The 19,168-nt window shown below is 39.4% G+C and overlaps 1 protein-coding gene and 1 long non-coding RNA gene across 4 annotated transcripts in view; one reads left to right on the top strand and one right to left on the bottom strand.

The window, feature by feature from the left end:
• The window catches only part of LOC128150764 (uncharacterized), a 113,019-nt gene that overhangs the window by 68,275 nt on the left and 25,576 nt on the right, over window positions 1–19,168 (top strand). The window lies entirely within an intron of this gene.
• The window catches only part of ALDH1A2 (aldehyde dehydrogenase 1 family member A2), a 60,797-nt gene continuing 53,371 nt past the window's right edge, over window positions 11,743–19,168 (bottom strand). For all 3 annotated transcript variants that reach the window (XM_052807268.1, XM_052807267.1, XM_052807266.1), the window contains exons 12-13: window positions 18,570–18,644; window positions 11,743–14,030 (exon numbers count right to left, since the gene is read on the bottom strand). In XM_052807268.1, coding sequence (XP_052663228.1) covers window positions 13,958–14,030; window positions 18,570–18,644 — 148 coding nt within the window. In that variant the 3' untranslated portion in view covers window positions 11,743–13,957. The remainder of the gene's footprint in view (window positions 14,031–18,569; window positions 18,645–19,168) is intronic.

Below are 19,168 nucleotides of genomic sequence, written 5' to 3' on the forward strand. Positions count from 1 at the left end.
GAAAGCAAGATAAATCATCTTATACCTGGGTCTGCTTTAGCTTTTTAAAAGATTGTACTGAGTGGTTGAATGCCTTACTGGCAACTACATGCAACCCAACAACTGATATTTTCCTGATGATACAAGGCTGTCAGACCTGTTAAAAAAATCCGATAATCTAATCCCGTTAATAAGTTATATTAAAATCATATAAGTACAGGATGCAAACACTGTAGTTGTTTTCCCTGTTTATAGCAATCTTACAGCTGTTGCTTTGCTGGGATTAATTTGTCTCCAAGGGGTTTCAACACTGTCCTCCCCAGTGCATTATGAGAGCCTGTAATGTCATGTAATTGGGGCCATATTATTTTTGTCAAAATCTCTGGGAGTGATGTAAGAGGAAAAAGGAAACTAGCTAACTCCCAACCATTTGACCAAAGGTTAAATTAGTCTTGGCCTTCTCCCAGCTGGACCTGAAGCTTTTCAGTCAAACATTTGTTCTGCCCTGCTCAAAAAAAATTTGATGTCTTTTCTTGTCTTTTCTCCCTCCCATTTTTGTTTGTTTCTTTGTTTGTTTGTTTTTCTTTACCAATGTCACATGTTTTCTTTAGTGTTATGCCCTTATTTGTTGTGGAACATATCACTGGGACAACAGATGTCACCTACTGGAAGGTCTGACCTTTGGTTCATGGTTCCTATAGATGCTATGGAATGCCATGGGTGTTAAGACTAAATTTTAAGTATGTCACATTACACTGTGCAAGAAAACCTGTTATTTTTATTGTGTATAGTAGCTGCATGATTTCGGTCCAGTCCAGCCCAAGTTGCCCCAAGCATGGCCCGTTTATAACACTGCAGAAGCTGTTTCTCTGCTTGAAAGATGCTAGAAAATCTTGCAGCAGCAATGTTTTGTAGGTGGTATAAAAGCCTCCCTGCAGACTATTCCAGACCATGTACAGTCTGAGAACCTTCCGGTAGTACAGAATAACTAGCATCTGTTGTGTGTGTATTTTCATGTCTATTTCTATGTGCAGTGATGTATTGGGGTTTGGAATTTTTTTTTTTTTTTTTTTTTTTTACAATTGTGTGTACTCATTTAAGGCAAAAGATGATAAGGCTCTTGAGGTTCTTTAGGCTGCTAGGTAAGAATTATGATTTAATTGCAAAAGGCTGGTATTAAAGTGTTTTGTTCTGTGTTACGAGCAAGAAATGTCTGAAAAGATCAGCAAGAACATTGGACTGGCCTTTCAGAAGTCTGGTTGCTTATCACCATTCTTTGGTGTGGAGAATGGGTTGAGCTGCCACAAGAAGAGATTTCTAACCAGAGTCAGCTGGACTGAGACAGTCATGACAAGAAAAAATTATCATCTGGTGCACTGAACTGTGAAACAGATTCAGAATGGGAATGAAGCAGGGGAATGAACAGGAAAAGAGGGGTACTTGGGTATTAAGCCTTGACGAGAGTTCAGAGATGTTAAACATTTTGCAAAAGTTCAAACTTTCTTAATGCATCTGACTTGTATGCCTTCTTTTAAATGCTTTTCTGCTCCTGTCTGGTTATATATTTGAAATATGGATTGACTTTTATTTGTGTAATCTATTATTAAAATCCTCACTATTTTGAAAAATTGCTAAAAGTCCAAATCCCATTAGGGGCCAACTCAAAGATACATATGTGGCTGCTTAAAGAAGAGAATCATAATATAAAAAATGCTATTTATGTACATCAGAATAACAAATGTAGTTATTGGGTGGCCAAACAATGATGGTCCTGTAAAGAAGCCTGATTAATAACTAAAGAATTGTTATAGTACTAATCCCGTCAAATCCTTTGTCACACTAATATATTCTAGTGTTCTCTATTTCCACAATGCTTTAAAAAGCAAAAAGTATAGAATTTATAATCTATTTAGATGGTGTTGTTTTTATTCTATTAAACCATTTTCTGAATGATAGATTTGGATGGGAATCACCAGCAACTCTTACAGAAACATTAAAAAAATAATTGAGGCTTGTGCATTTGAAAATTATACACGACTTACACATTGATATGCTAGCATCTAATTTAAGCTTCCAAATAAAGTCACAAGAATTCAGTACTAGTCATGTACCTTTTCAGATTATTGAGGAGAATCTTTCAATCCTTGCAAGCGAAGCTGCAATTAATTAGTGTTATGTATTGCTCTTTGCTAGTTTATGTACTCTTTATATGAGCAAAGATAGTTCAGAGGTTAATTTTCTTTTACCTTGGCTCTGCTGGGTGGACTGTGGCCACCCCATGGGAAGTAAGGGTTCAAAAGTGACCTTGCAAGTTGTCCTCCTTGGGAAGAAACAAGTTGAGAGTCTGGCTGGGGGATGCTCTCCACCCTTGGGAAGAACACAGCTTGCATTGCATCACTTGTTTGCACTGGCTCGAGCATATTATTGTAGTTGTGAAGGCAGCTGAATTGTCTGTAGTACCTGGTATCTTCTAGGACGGTATTGCACTGTAATTGCACTGTAAAAAAAAAAAATACCAGGCGCTAAGAGCGAGCAGCCAGTGTGACTATATGCAGTTTGTTCCATATTAGATAGCAAAAAAGAGTACTGAGACTAGAAATAAAAAAATCAGAGAAAAATAACATGCAGGCTGGCATAAATCACACTATGTAAGTGCTTAGGTGAATAAGGAGCCAAAAGAGTAAGTGGCAAGAGTTTAGGAAAAAATGTATCATCATTAATATTCTGATCAGTTTACAAAATCATTGGCATTTAGGATGGTGATTATCAAGAACCCGAAATGAACTTTTACTGTTTCTGCTTGTTTTCTCTCTCTGTATGTTTTTCAAAAATAATAGCTTTCTTTTACTTATAAAAGCATGCATTTTTTAGGTTTTTGTTTGTTTGTTTGGTTTGGTTTGGTTTTTTTTTTAGTTTTGACATTCTCAAGGCATTGTTGTGCCTGTGTTACAATGCAGCTGGATATTGGCACCTTGATGTTTTGAATCTGCAGGATTTAACAAAAGAGTTAGTAAGAGGCTCTAATCAGGGTTCCCTGAGGGTAACCCAGCATGTTGCACACATAGTTATGTAATTTTGCCACCAATTCATCGATAGTTTTGAGTTTAAAAAATGAAGCATTGAATATAATTTGAATTAATCTAGGTAAGGATTTAATTTCAAGTAAGATTCCTAAATTAGGAACCTGGGCAAGATGAATCTCACCCTAAGTTGATATTTCTATGCTGGAGGTGCTGACACCTGCTCTGTGGGTCTTATCTCCCATTGCTGCCTTAAGAGATCAAGTCAACAGAGTCAAGAGAACAGTTCGTCTCAACCTAGAGCTCTAACTTGTATGCCACTGCTTATGCTGGCTGGACCTCTGTTAGAAATCTCATGTAGAGGTCCATCTCTAGACTCAACTTTTCAAAGGTTTTTAGTCAGGCAACTTCAAACTGGTGTTGAAGCACAGCCAGCCACAAACTGATGCCTAATTGCTTCCTTGAGTTAAAGCCTTGCAGATACCTAAATACCTATATATCCTACGTTCTCAGACATGCTGAACGCTGTCAGTTCCCAGTGAACTCAGCAGGGATAAACAGCGCTTACGTCCTCTGCAAGCCCACCTCCTGTTGTGGGGAGCAAATGCAGAAACGGGGAGCGAAAGGGAGTGCAAGAGATTGAACTGTATGCATCCAAATAAAAACCCTGCAGGCTGAACGCACGTGCACGCGTGCATGCATGTATGTGTGTGAGTGAAAATAAATAAATAACTTACAGGCACATATAAGTATGGAGCTTGCCACTTGGCTGTGGAGAAACAGGAAACAACACACCAAAACTGCAATAAACTGATAAAAGTGCTGAAAAGCTCATTTGTCTACGGTCAAGTCCTGGTGAAAGTTGATGGTATTATTTATTAGCTGAGAGATCTTGCACTGAGTCTAAATATGTAGAAATGAATGACTGATGTGCTCTTTGTAACAAGAAAAATCAGACCCCCCTATTCGAAGGTCTTAAAAAATCATTAGTTCCAAAGAATTTCAAGGGCTTTCCCCAGCTCAGTTTGTCAGAAATGAAAAGTATTTAAATTCTACTCCTACAGATCTTTAGACAAACAGAATTCCTCTGTAAGAGTCTCATCAGTTCTCTGTGTATGTGTTTGCATGTAGTAATTTTTCCTTTACAATAGTATGATTACAGTGTTTATATGCAAGAAACATGGCTCAGGAAAAAGCCAGTAGCAAGTAGGGCACTGTGCTGGGAGTCAGGAGATCTGTGCTTGGTCCTACCCTTTGCAGCAGATTTTCCTCTGTAATCTTGGGATTAGTTGCTGCATTTGTTTCTCTCAGTCAGCTCCTTGTCTGTAAAATGGTAATAATAATTATTTTCTTTTTTCCTGGCTTTTCATTTTACTTTTAAAACCTTTGAGGCCTACACCAAGTCTATGATGTTTATAGAGGACAGCGGGGCCATGGTTTTGATCGACTGCATACAAATAATCAGGTGATCAATTAACACCTTTTTCTTTTTTTGTGCCATGAAGGATTGACAAAGATGTTGCAAAAGAAAGCAAATATTGTTGTCCCTGCAGGCCATTGCAGCTGAAATAACTTGATTTTATTAGAACAGTTTCAAAATGGATGCTTACCTTGTAACTGTAACTCCCTCAGTTCTTGTAACTTTGGTTTGTAGACCATCCAAAGCCTATTTGTGTTGTAAATATATTCCATAGGAAGTGCCCATACCTACAGTCGCATGAAGAGAGGACAAGTTTCTTTCCAGGTCTGAACTTCTTGAACATACCTGACATAAATAAGCAGCTGAAGCAAATTCATGGTTTTGGATTCTCTATGGATTCTGGAAATTCTGAATATTGTGTGAGATTTATGTAGTTTGATTCCTTATACGCAGAGGAACCTTTCAATTTAGATTTCTAAAATAATGCCACTTAAAGGACAGTCGCAGAAGGTTGTAGAAGAGGAGCTGTGCAGGACATGTGATCAAGTGCACAACTGGGAGTGAGGCATGAGACTGTAAGAGATGTGCTAAGGACTGCCGGGGAAAGAAATAGTGAAAGCCCATTTAAGCCACCCACTCCCACTACCCCTTCCCTTCTGTAAATTTCATCCTGGTTTATCAATTTTTTTCTCTGCTCAGCAGCATCTGCAGTTGCTCAGATACTAACTTGCCTGTGATTGCAATGGGAGATGGTTTATGACTCAAGCTAAAGTAAGCAAGCATGTCTTCCAGAGCTTTAATAACATTCAAAGCAGGGAAAGACTCAACTATGCATAGAAACCTAGCAAGTCCTTGTGATTGTTTATTTTTCCTTTTAAAGGTTATAAACCATGTTTGAACAATGAGTTCTGAACATATAGTACCTTTGCTGCTGCTTAATTTCCCAGTAAAAATAGATCACAAAATGATTTGCTGTAAAGGTTGATATCTATAATTGGAAAACAAGGCATGTTGGACTGGTTAAGACAGGCTGGTGCAGATGAGACTAATAATGACTTACTGAACGCTGGTTGCCATGACTGAGTCCGGAAAGTCAGTTATGTTTGCTGCCTTGGTTCTGCAGTCTAAAACATCCAGGAAAATAGCCTAATGAGGAGCCACTGCCCGGCCTGCCCCACGTTTAATGGCAAAGCTGGAAAATACTAGCAGAGGCTATATGCACAGTGAAGTTAAAACATTCAGTGCTTTGCCTCAGCCAGAACCTTTAGAGAGGCACCGTTTACTCCAAGAGAAGTAGGAATTAAGAAGGGAGAAAGAAGTCCATTAGGGAGAATAATGAGGAAGAAAAGTTGATTGTCCTGAAACTTTGTATAAAAAGAAGACAAATTGGAAGAAGCCCATCAGTTTGTTTTCCTTTGTCAGGCAGAATCTGCTGCTGGAACTACACTGCTGTGTGCAATGTGGTTCTTGCTGCTGAACACAGCTTTCACAACTAATGTATGAAATCTACCTTTGTTCTTCTGAGCTTTGTGTACAAAACAGTTGAGAAGAGCATTTGCAGTGACTTAGGTTTGGTGACTATATTACTACCCCAAAGAGACAAATAGTAATACAGAGGAAAGCATGTTTTTTTCCCACTTAATTTTCCAAAGTTCTAGAGGTATCATGAAATCTCTTGGCCAGCCCATAATCCTAAAGCTTTTAGAAAATTTCAGCAAAATGCCCCCACCCAGACAGATTCTGCAGTCTATAGTATGAATTTTGCTTCAAAAAGAATGGGGCCCCAAATGTTTGAAACTGCATGCTAGAAGGCTAGCTGGTAATTAGTCTTCCCAGAGAGGACATTGTAAAAACAAATCATTGAGCCATTTGTTGCAGTTCTACCTAAGAACACAGTTAGTGAAAAGAGCCTCTTTGCCAAAAACCTGACAAAGAGCTCAGGATGTTTTATGTGTTTTTAAAATAGAAATCAACTATCAACCCTGTCTTTTAGCACAGCTTTGCACCAGCCCTTCTATAATATATGTGCAGTTCACTACAGGGAAGAAAGCAGGTTTGGCATTTTCATAGGAAAGAGCTGCAAGGTGATTTGAAACAGTATCTGTGGTGATTTTGTCATCGTATTTTTTATGTCTGTTATAATGGAATATGAACTTAAATTAAAACATTTGTCCCAGAGCCTTGGCTATAAAGTTGCTATAGATGCAGGAGATGAGAGCATCTTTCTGGGTCTTTTTTAAAGGCATTGGGCAGTGGAGTCTACTGTCAATTTCCCACTAGAACAATCTGAAATGGTGGCATCAGAGTGGTTCACAAAGGGGATCTAATGGAATTGGGGAAAGGGTCAAACGTTCTGCATTACCTAAGGAAACTCATGTAAAAGTCTGTTGTGCCAGTGGCATTTCCTGGGCATTTTTTCCCAGAAATGTCTGGCAAATTGTGTTTGTCCTTGGGAGGCAAATGCTGCCAGGGGAATACTGCTGGAGGGGCAGGGCAGGAATTGCTCTGGGTTTTGCTGAAGTTTCAGTTATGGGAGTAGGTGGTTCTGTATATATTGATGTGATCAGAGGTCTGGCCAACTTATCAGTCCCCAGGAGCTCTCTAGCAGTGGCTTCTTGTGGCTTAAGGTGTCCAGTATGCACTATGGAGAAACATGGGACAGATTCTCAGGAAAGAGTCTGTTGCTCCAGTTTAGTTTCATGCCAGGACAGAAGCGGCATAGTGCTCTCAGCAACCTCACTAAACTTGCCTCCTCCCCTACATCGGCCATGGCAGCCCCTGTGATAAGGCAACCCTGGTGCAATGCAACATCATAGTGTAGAAGCTTTCCTTGTACTGCTCAGGGGCTCGAGGCCACTCAGGAACCACAGATTGGTAGCTCTACAAATGCCTGTTTCTTTGGAGGCAATGTGTTTTTGTCCTTTAATTTCACAGCCAGGTTGTATTTAAAAGAGAATATGCATGTGATGCTGGAAGAAAAAGGCTGAAAAGTATTTAGTGACTTTTCTGGACTTTTTGGAATGCTTGATTTGAATAAAGGCTCTCTGCTTACTCCCTATAGCTGTACAGCCTGGGGGTAGGGCATCTCATTAGGCAGCTCTGAGTGAGACCCATACTCTCATGGTGAATGAACAAGCTGGCAGTTCTGACTAGTGGCAGGACCATCAGATGCAAGGGGAGTGCTTTAGCCATCATCCTTAATCTGGAGTTTCTTGGTGGGAGCAAGGAGTACCTTTCCATTCAGCATCCTTCCCAGAAACTTGAGTGTTTGTGAAGTTCAAAATTAAAAACTGAAAGGAGGCCTCCTTTGCCAGGCACTGACTGTGCTTTGAGATTGGATGTCAAGTGCCAAAGACTGTGGGAGAGGTTTTGGACCAACAGAAACTAGGAAACAGCAGAAACTTCACAAGAGATCCTGCTCTATGTCCCATCTTGTGGTCCCAGGAGAGTCTGAGAAAACCAGTGGATCATGAGCTGAAGCCCTTTTGCCAGGGGAAGCAGTGCAAACACATTTTCTTTTTGTTTGGCAGCAGGAGTGAGCTGCACACAAATGTCTTGCTAATTAAGCTACTGTAGGAAATGGGAACCCAGCCAGGCATACAAAGAGCAGGGAAAAACCCCCAAATGAAGCGAGTTAATATTAGCACAAGTTACACCAAACTCATCATGAAGAACCATAAGGAAGAAGGAGAGGGGCTAAACAAGGTCATGAAAAATGATCAAATTGTGAGTGCATATACACAAATGCATGAATACTTTGACAAAAGCTAGTGGTGGATTGTTGAGAGGCCAATGCAGCTAAGTTCCTGCTTTGTTACATAGATAAATTGCCAAAGGAAACATTATCCAGACAGTTCTACTTCAAAGGCAGAACGACAAGCTTTGGGGAACTTGCGGTACTTTCAATCTGGCCAATAACCAAGTGTAAAGTGTAAAATATACATGTTTAGGAAGTAGGACACATGCCGTTCAAGACAGGCCTTTCCCATGCTCTCAGACCAGTGCAGCTTCATTTGATGTGCAAATGCATGATGTGTGATCTGTCCTGGCAATGTGCTGCCTGCCAGCAGCACAAACATTTCACAAGCACCCTTTTGGGTTACTTCAGCCTGCTGTGTGCACAGCCTCCTTGGCAACCTCTGCAGCCAGAGCTTTTCTTACAGTCTGTTGCTGTTGTGGTTGCACAATCCAGGTTTATTTAGCAGGTCTTGTCAAGAGACTCCAGGCAGATAAAACCACGTCAAAACCAGCCTGGAATTGCAGGATTTGATGTTAGATACTAGGATTAAAGGACAATACAAGGAATGGTTACAGTAATGCACTGGGGAACATTGCAGTAATGTAGACTTCATTGATCCTTAAGGCAAATTGTCCCCACAGATGTCCCAGCCTTCCTGGGCATTGGAGACTTAGGGGCATTACAACTGATGGCAAGGGCCCTCCATAATCTGTTTATAAATGTCACCTGAAATCAGGTGAAATAATGTTCCCTGGAGTGCTTCCTGGCACTGCAGGCACAGTTAAATATGTACGTACTGTGCACAGTACAGGACAGCCTCTGCTGCTTGATGAAACTCATCCTATAAACCCATGAAAAGTAATGGTGCAAATGCTCATCATAGAGAAGCAGTGGATCATGGGTGCAGTCCCTTTTTTCAGTAGTGCCTCGAGTGGATTTAAATTTGTTGATATCATTAAAAAATAGTTGTGGTCTTTACAGTGCAACTGGGCTCTAGAGTACCTGCGCTAGGGGAATGAGATTCGCTTTTAGTGAGGGTTCAGGATTTAAACTCAGCTGGCTGAACTGGTTTGGAACTAACCATTCTTACAAATGAGGGCACGTAGATGTGCTTTTTCTCCCCCTCTAACAGTAAGTAAGGGGATTGGGGACATTCTGCAACAGCTCTGGTGACTTATCCCAGTTGCACCAAGAGGCAAGTCACCCTTGTGCCTCTACTTAGTGTCTGTGGGACAGATTCTCAGTTATAATTGTGTGCACAGCGTCTAGGCCTCAATCTTAGATAACCAAGCACTTGGCAATGAGCACTACCCCAGTGTAGCAGCTGTGGATACACAGACAGCTTAACCTGCTCTTCACCACTAAAATGACTCGACCCGCACTGCAGCCAGCTGTAATAATCTGTTGCTTGTGTTAACTTTGAATTCCAGTGTGTCAGTTCTGGTCCTCTGAGAAAAATTAGGCAAGTGCTTATTGAAACCAGCATCCCAGCACTCCACATTGTGCTGTGTGGAAGAGGAAAGTGGGACCCCAAGCCCTAGTAGTAGCATTTTCTAGCCACACTTTAGTCACATGAAATTATACCACTACTCTCACAGCAGCCTAATCTATCCTTTTAAACAATGGCCCAACTTCATGCTGAAGTCCCTCACTTTGCTTTAGAAGTTCCAGAGCTTTCTGGCAGAGCCACACATAGTTCCCCGATACCTCTGCGCTGTCAGTGGACACAAGATACAGTGAAGATACAGAAAGAATTAATCAATCAACTATGTGTTTAATGAGGATGAGGAAGAAAGATGCGTTTTATGCAGCTGTAGTCTAATGTGCTGAGAGAAGTCTGTTTGAATGGGTTGGGAATGCTGATGGCATCTAATAGCCATAGAGGTTTTTCCTGCTTCCTGATAGATATAGCACTGTGAATATCAGTCATTGTGGTATGAAGTTGTTATGAGAAAAATAACTTCCTGTGTTGATGGACTTAGCATGCAGTAAATAGAGATGTATGGATGCAAATGTAGCGTTATGGTTGTAAATGTAGCTCACCGGAGCACTAGATGTGACTATGCAGAGAGCTGTAAGAAAACAGTAGAGTGTATTGCTTGTCTTTGACTTCCTCTCAAGCTAAACTGGTGCCCTGAAGTCAGTGTTATTATGGGTTCTCTTTTTTTCTGGGGCAGAACTGAGAAATACGAGGGCACTGTATCACAGTGCCTCTGCATATGCAAGGTAAGCTTTTCTCATCCTGGCCTCTGTGGGGAGGAAGAGAAAGAGCATTCTTTGTAACAGGGCACCAATAAATGCATGAATGCTATTCAAGTAGTATCAATATCCATCACTTTGTCTGAAGGCCACAGAACTTAAATTTTTTTTGCCTTTCTTCACATCCTTTTCCCAGAAGAAATGCACAATTATTTCCAAACTCTCCCTTTACTACACCTGTATACACATTTATTGATACATTTACTTTCACTGGCTGGGGCTCCACAGAGTGCTTATTTACTATGGACTGAACTTTGCTCATTTCACTAGATGACAACACTCCTTGTTTTCAGTGGATTCCAGAACAATCTTCTTTCATTCATTTTGCTTTCAGAAAAGCACTCCATTGCTTCTGCTTATGTGACTGCTTAGAGCGGTGAGACAGGTTGCAAACAGGTCAGAGAGACGGGGGATATGGAAAGTGCTAATTGTCCATTCACAGTCCCATGACAGAGTGTTGTCCGTGCCACTAGTTAAGTAGAAATGAAACTCTGCTTAATATATTCCTGATATGCCAGACTTTCAGGAACAGGACTCCTTTTTGAGAATGCAATTTCACTCCTATTATTAAGTTTTATTCTCTTTTATCCCATCTGCTTTAGTCAAGTTACTTTATCTGTTGTGATTGCCTGTAGAGTGTTGATTAAACCAACAGTATTATTCTGTGACACTGAGGTATAACCATTGCTTGCCATACAATGAAGTAGCTTCGCTTTATTAACTGAGTAATTACTTTATCTAAATAGGCACCATTTCAAAAGAGGAATGCTGTTCCTGGCAATGAAAGTAACCCTGGAATAAAGGGATTGCTTGAGGGAGAGTTGCATGGTACCTGGCCATGTGAATTTTTCTGGCTGTCAAATAACATTCAGTCAGTCCTTTTCCCCATTTTAACATTTTGAAGTTAAAGGCAAGTAGAATATCACTCCATAAAAGATCTGGGTATTAATTTAATCATCTCTGTGACTCATCTACTAGAGAAAGAAAAGGCATCATGATTTTCTTAAACATTATCCAAAACTCAAGCTGTGATGCAGCAGTTTGCAAGGGTGCCCCACTGGTTCTGCTGATTTCAGACCTTCCCCAATAGCTAAACTTTATGACCATGAGGGTGAGGATGAACTTTGGCTATGACCTAGATCTGCAATTCACAAGTGGTTTTCATACAGCTGCAATAATATTCCAGAAAATGTAATTGGCCTTTTACTTCATTCACTTTTGCAAATGAAAATAAAGCTACTGTGAGAGCAGATCTTTTGCTAAGAAAATATTTTAAAAAATATTTTTATAGCTCTGTCAACAATAAAGGAGTCTCACAGTCAAAGTCTTTCTCTAAACCTTTTTAATGGAAAAAACTTCATAGAAAATATCCTTTTACTTTTTTAATAACATATAACTATATACATGATTAAAAACTGTAACAAAAAGCCGCAGGGACTGGAAAAATGTTTTGTTGGATCCATGCAGATGGTACATTTAAAAAAGGATTTCACAAATCCATGTACATCAAATGAAGCTGCAGTGACAGGGTTGAAAAAAATGGCAAGTCTGTATTATTTACCTGAATGTACTGGGAATAAAGCACAGACATACAAAATACACAAAAAGAATACAAAAGAGTACACGGTGTAAATGCTGTTAGCACAGGAAGTTTCTTTTTTAAGCAAATAGGAGAAAAGAAGTAAAATCTCCTTTTTCACATTTTATATTGCAGTTTAAAAGATAACTAATCTCTTATTTGCTGTATTTTGTTTTTCTTCACTCTGACATACACTACAGTAGAAGTATATGGCATTTGCATTTAACAACTCAGGAATAAGTAAGTTGATTCATCTCCATGCCTGTGAATGTACTGTCATTTCTGAATAACATCGTGTATACATATTGCTTTAAAAACCACATACACAGTTTAACATGAGTTAGAAATACAAAATATTGAGGGCCACCACACTACAAAGTGCTGGATACTCTTGTCCTGATCCAGCAGTATGTTTAAGGACACACACAACTTCAAATCTAAGAGGAATTCCTCAGAGAGTAAAGGAAGTTAAGAACGTGCAGAAATGATTTGCTGATCAGGTCTGGAGTTTTCAACAGTTCGTAGTATAGACTCTGCAGCTAGGAAAACTGTTACACCTGAGGCCATAATTCTGTCCTTACACCCCAGATAATGTAGCTACACAGTGTAGATGATTTACTGTACTTTTAAAATAAATTTTCTTAATTCTAAGTTAAAACATAAAATGAAACCGCTTTTCAAAAAGTCTGGGGAATCGATGAGCTCTGCAGCTGGAAAGAAGAAAGAGATGGTGTTTAGTTTGTTAGTTAGAAGTTGGAAGAGATTCTGTAAGCAGCAGGTAATAATGTGACAGGTTTTAAACACCTCACTTCTAAAAGAATTTGCTCATATTTTTGTCCTGGGCCAAAAAAAGAACAGACATAATTGAAAAGTCAGTACCAGCCAGTAAGCTCACCTGAGGCTCACAAGCATGGTAAGGATGGCAAGCCATCATTTAGTAAGAAAAAGTCAAGCTTACTTCTTGTCAGGTGGCCTTTTGCTGGGTTCTTCCTGCTGTAACAAATACTTAATAATTCTCAGTGTAATCACAGGCAGTTTAATAGCAGACAAATAAATGGAGTCTGCATGTGCATATACTTGTTTAAAAAAAAGAAAAAAGGTGAAAACAACAACAGTAACACCACCACCAAAACTAGACAAGCAGTGAAAGCTGAAATACTCTGTGAAGCCTTGGGATCTGTTCCTGTTCGCTGTAACACCCTCCCACCCTGTCTGGCTGTGCTCTTTTGGCAGGCAGGTAAAATCTTTTAAGTTCCTGTGAATGAGGGAGGATTTTTGCTTATAGCAAGACATAAAGTAATTATGAAAATAAGCTTTGAAAACCAAATCGCTGTGGGTCATGAAAGCCAAATCTCACTGATAAGTATTTGGATTTCGTTGTCCATATAATGGTTTGATTCCCTCCCCAGTTTGACCTCTTTATGTTAGCAAGCTAATTGGAAAGTTGCCAATATACCAGTTTTTGGCTCGTTACCATTCAGAGTCTTTTATTTTTTAAGAGCATCAATGATACTTGTTTATGTTGTTCATTGCTAGCATTTTGGGTAAAAGCTGGCTTGTAAAGCCCTGATTGAAACTAGAATGTCAGTACAAGGCAGGTTTGAGAAGGCAACCTGAAAGCAGTAAGACTTTGTTTATTTAAACAAGAGATAAATGTGTGTATGCATGCATTTGCATTTAACAGTTTTATAGCTAGAACCGTTATTAAATGATGCCCAGTAGCAATTTTATCTCTTGTTATGATTTGTTTTATAAAGATGTAATGATTCTCAGGAGAGTTTTATGAAAACATGCAGAGCTGGTTTGCATTATGTATGCAGTTATGTGCCCAGTATATATGTTGCAACTTAATTTCTTAAATATATATTGTGTATCACTTTTTATTCCTGAGTGCTGGTCTCCATAAGGAATAGAGAGGGTGGCATCATGTGCTCTTCTGCACAGCGTGGTCCTTTGTCATTTTAAGAATTCTTCTGAGGGATCTTTATTGTCACAGTTTTAACTTCAGAATATTCTCTCAATCCACATTCACCCCTAAAAGACAAATTGCAGCATCAGCTTACACCACACATTAATAATTCTTTATCAAGCAAAAACCTGCAAAGTGATTCCTTGATAAAGTTAAGATATACCTAAAATTCTCTGCTTAGGTTTTTATTGTACTATGATTTTGTACAGGTGTTCCTTTCAGAGAACCTGAAGATAAAGTTTCAGTGTAGGTCAGAAGAACAATGGATGGCTCCAGCATTTGATAAGGAGATACAGAATGACATTAAACCCAGAAACACCATCCGTTGATGGAACTGCTGGGAGCGAATTGATGCCCTCTGTCCTTTCCAGATCTTGAAAATATCCAACCCCAAAACCTACACCACTGGCCAGTGAAATTACTGCTTATATTTGCACTCAAGAGAAGGTCAAAACTGAGTACTATGGAAAATGCATTACTCACAACCTTGGATAAAGATGAACTTGACTCCTAACCCACTGATCTTTTTTCCCTGACAAAATATCCAGCAGCAGAAATCAGCATTGCACAGTGTGACCGAGCATTCTGCTTGCTCAGATTTCCACTAGATTTACGTAGAAGACCTCTTTTTGTCCTGGCACAGCATCTTACGTAAGATCCTCTATACTGCGAGAAGCTAGCCACTTACTAGGTCCCAGTCATCTGACACAGCTCTGAGGGGTACATGTTCTGCTTTAGATAAATTATGCTTAAGAAGCGGGTGTTTCTGAATGCCCTGGAGATTTTGTTGTAGTCAGCTCCAGCCTGGCTCATCTCTTAGGCAACTCTGCTGAGGTTTAGAGTGGATATTGCATGGCTTCTTGGGAGTTATGCTTGTCTTCTCTGAAGTATAGGTATTTGCATTTTGCTGTGCATATTTTGAGTAATGGAGAAGTGTGTTCTCCTCAAGTCATTAGTTAAGTTCTAATATGTCTGCTGGATGCTGTGTATGATGTAAAGCAAACAATGTTCCCACCTCAAAACAGGTATGATCCAAATCTGGAAGTAGAGTATCTCTTCCATAGAAACTGACGAGGATCTGTTGCACAAGATCTTACAGACGTTTGTTTCTTGGTTAAATTCTTATCCCCACCCTTAAACCACACACAATACTGCTCCCTTACTTATATTAAAAAGTGCTGGCATGCATGTCATGTTAGCATGTTTACTATTTGACACTGCCTTCCCTCTGGATCTCCCTATGCAGAATTTAATGCCAGCTGCACCATAAAGAATACTTCAGGGGAATTTCTCAGAACCTCCTTCTAGTAAGTGTTGCTTTCAGACTGGAGTGAGGGGCTGCTGTTCAAAGCAATTAAACCCCTCTGTATGCTCCCGGTGTTGCATAGCCTACTTTGTATTTACCTCTACACTGTAAATTTTACACAAAATATAACATCAGGGGAGGAACTCCTGTAACCTTCCTTGGAAAGTTAATTCATTTGGGCAGAAATACTAGTATTTACCAGCCCATTTTACTCCATCTGCAGTTTTGAAAACTTTCTGATGTTCCTGTTGGCTTGGTAAGCCTTACATGTGATACAGTGGTTGATATTTAACTCAGCCTGATGATTCAGTAGGCATTTTAAGATTTACTGGAGTCTAAGTACAAGGTTCCCATTGATTTGGACCACCCCACCCCCAGCTTTCAGTAGGAAGTGGTAGATTTGCTTCCAAAGAATGACCAAAAACTTTAGTTATTTATCAGACTCAGCTGAGCCACAGAACCATTCCCTTATGGCTCAGTGGAAGCTGTCACTGGGAGCTGCATGGAGCCCAATAACTAATGCTAGTAAGTCTCTCTGTGTGAAAGTTTCTGCTTGATTCAGTAGGGCTGCGTCTTGGCTCCAGGCACCTGTTAGACACATGTTTGCAAGTCAATAGATAACCTAGCCAACAGAGTATCCAGCGCCTTTATGTATGTTCCAACTGCCAGTTGGTTTCTTATCTTGGGCTGGCAAACAAAATTATATTTATTGTCTGTTTCTTCAGCTCAAGGCTTCAGGCCCTTACACATTTGTTTTCTGGCCAAAAGTTTGGAAGTGGACAACTGTGATGACTTCTAAGGCAAGTATTTTTCAAAGGTTAGAAAGTTGCTCTAGCTGAATAAGAAGGTGGGTTATTCCAGATATTCAGAGCAGATAAGTCAGTGTGTGTTCAATTAACGGTCTCACTTGTCCCCACAGCCTAATACAGGGAAGTAGGGCAGGGTGAGAACAAGAGTTGTGTCTGTGAAAAGGAAGGAGCCCATGGGTCAAGTTTGCATGATGCTATCCCTTGGTTGTGTAGGTGTGAGGGAAGTGGAACAAATCGCTCTTCATAAAGAAGTATTACATACTCTCTTCCCTCCCTCAGTCTGAGAGAAAAAAGATAAGGAAAATAATTATAACTCCAGGCTGTTCTCCTGCCTGCACTTCTTTTTGGGAATGCAACTATGCACTGCTGTATCTCAGAGCTATCCAGACAATAATAATTCCTATGACATTAAAGGATAGCTCTGAAATAGAATGGCACCTCCTTCCCTTGAAGACATTTGGACAGAGACCAGAATTTTGGGGGACTCTAATATTAAACAGCCACATGTGGATAGCTGGGATGAGTCATCTGATTTCTAGTGACAGGAGTTAAATTTTACACTACTCAGGGAGTGATAAGAAGCTTTAAAGAAGTGTAAATGTAAAAAAATCCCCCTTTTAGCCTCCTTTAAGAATACAAGAATATTGTAAGTAGCCTTAACGTAAACGGAAATCAGTTGTATTGTGTACATGAGTTCTGGTTCTCTACTGGTATGCACATACCCTGCTACATTTTGTGGGAGTGTAAAATGAGTATAGAAGATCTCAACTTTGTGTTCATTTTTTTATCCATGTGTGATAAAAATCTGTGAATTTAAATGCAGGAACAAAACAAGTCCCAGATAATACAGTGTTAGCATGGACAGCACAGTAGCACAATTATGATCTGGCTGTAACATAGTGTTAGCTTAGCAATGACACACATATGGACACTTTCTCTTCTTTTTTTTTTTTTCTTTAATTGCCTGACTCAACATTATTTATGCTGTAAAATGTATCTCTTAAAAACAGGGATCTAAGAAACCATGGCATTTTAATAAAAAGTATGCAGATATTAATGCGGGGGGAGGAGGTGAGTTAGAAGGTGATATCTGATCAAAGAGGTTCCGAAAGGAGTAGAATAATTACTCATAGGTAGGTTTTCAGGCATCTTTGTGAGATAGAGATTACTGGCATTCCAAATATTTATTATGATGAATATTTTCAAAGCTGTAGATGGGAATCAAGTGTACAACTACCATAGATTTTTCCATGGGAGCTAGGGTGCTGCCTGTTTCCCCCCCCTTTCAAAAACTACGATATCGATATGTGAATATTTTGCTTGCACAGTTAACCTCCCTGAAGTCAATGGGGTCACTCTTGGGTGTCAAATTACTCATGTGCTCTATCGAGCTTAGTAGTTTTAGAATATTTTCACAATGATAAGAGTTAGATGAGCTGACATATTTATGCCAGTGTGAGATCACCTCATAACTCATGAATGTGGAGAATAGCATGAATGTGTTATTCAAAGTACTCCCTAATGAGGGAAAATATTTCAGACTACATAGAGCTTATTTTATAGTTGTATACTTCAACATATTTAAAGTTTTAAAGACTTTGACCTTACTTCAGTTTTACTGCTGAGTTTGCCATTAGCCATAAGCTATTTTGAAAGCTTAGGTGAGACGTATCTGGTATACATGCCTCCTGCACAGAAATTAATTGAATCCTTTGTATGCGTAACCAATCTGGGGCTGATGCAATTGCTAAACTTCCTTGTGATTGTAATGAGAATTAAAAACTGGTAAGACTTTTAATTAGGTACATGGGACAGTATTTGAGCACGGAGCTCCATTTCAAAATATTTGCCACTTAGTTCTAGATGGAGTAAGATAGAAAGCTTTGTAATGGAAGGTGTTTTTTTGAAAGGGATGTAAACACATTTGTCTATCCTTCTCTAGGCCTGATTTTATTTAACATTGTTTATAAATCTGGAAGAGACAGATAACATTTTAATAAAATTCAGATGCACCTATATTAATAAATGTAGGAAAAAGTGAAGAAAGGAAAAATTAGCGAGAGAGACAAAATATAAGGCAAAACAACTCTGAAACAAGTACACCAAACCAGTCAACAAGCACACAGCAGTACCAAAAAGAGAATCTTTCTGCAAAAGTGCTGGTTAATATAGCTAAGAAAAACTCTTAGAAAACACAGGTTACAAGTTCAGAAAAATACTCAGAATTTTTCACTTCCTTTCAAAATAAGAAGGGAGTTCCAGTAACTTATTCTGCTATGTCAAAAAAAAAAAAAAGAAAAAGAAAATAAAATGGTATTATCATGTAAATCAATTGCATTTAGAACTGGCAATGATTATCAGCATATTATATTATGTGCTGATCCTCAGATGGGAATATTTCCTGATCTTAATTTGCATGGAAGGATCCACTAATGTTTATTAAGTCGTAGAGCTGAAAACAGTTTAGAAGACAGGAGTGTAATACTTACATCTCTCTCCCATTGCCAGACATTTTGAATCCTCCAAAAGGACTTTGGGCATTTAAGGCATTGTAGCAATTTATCCTGTAAGAGGAAGAGGCATTAAGTCCAACTGGGCTGTCAGAGAAACCTTTGGACAACTGAGGGAGAAGCTGAAACTTGTGGAGCTAAGGACACTGTATACCTCTTAGTAATAACAAACTTGTCTCATGTTGAAAAGAAATGAGGGATTTATGCCACAAAAACAACATTCTGCTCCTTACTCAGGAGGAGAATGGGATTTGGCCTGTGAGGACTGGAGGAGGGCACCAAACACTTGGACTCAGCTTCTGTAATGAACTGTTAATCTGCTGACAAACTCAGTGCCAGAGGTTATAACACAGAGCTATTAGATTTGAATTTGTCCTTTTTCTTCCTGATTTCTTGTGGATCTTTAGTTTACTCATGCTTGACATCCCAAATTGCAAGCTATTAAACTCTAGAAGTGGCATTACCTACTCCTAAGGACTAGAGAGAAGAGGTGTCCCCTCAGCTCCTGAATGATGTAGGAAGTACATGATTCTTTCTGCCTTTAGCAGAAACCTCACAGGATTCCTCTGCTCTACAGA

This window comes from Harpia harpyja, chromosome 14 (assembly GCF_026419915.1).
Source record: "Harpia harpyja isolate bHarHar1 chromosome 14, bHarHar1 primary haplotype, whole genome shotgun sequence".
NCBI classification, from domain to species: Eukaryota; Metazoa; Chordata; class Aves; order Accipitriformes; family Accipitridae; genus Harpia; species Harpia harpyja.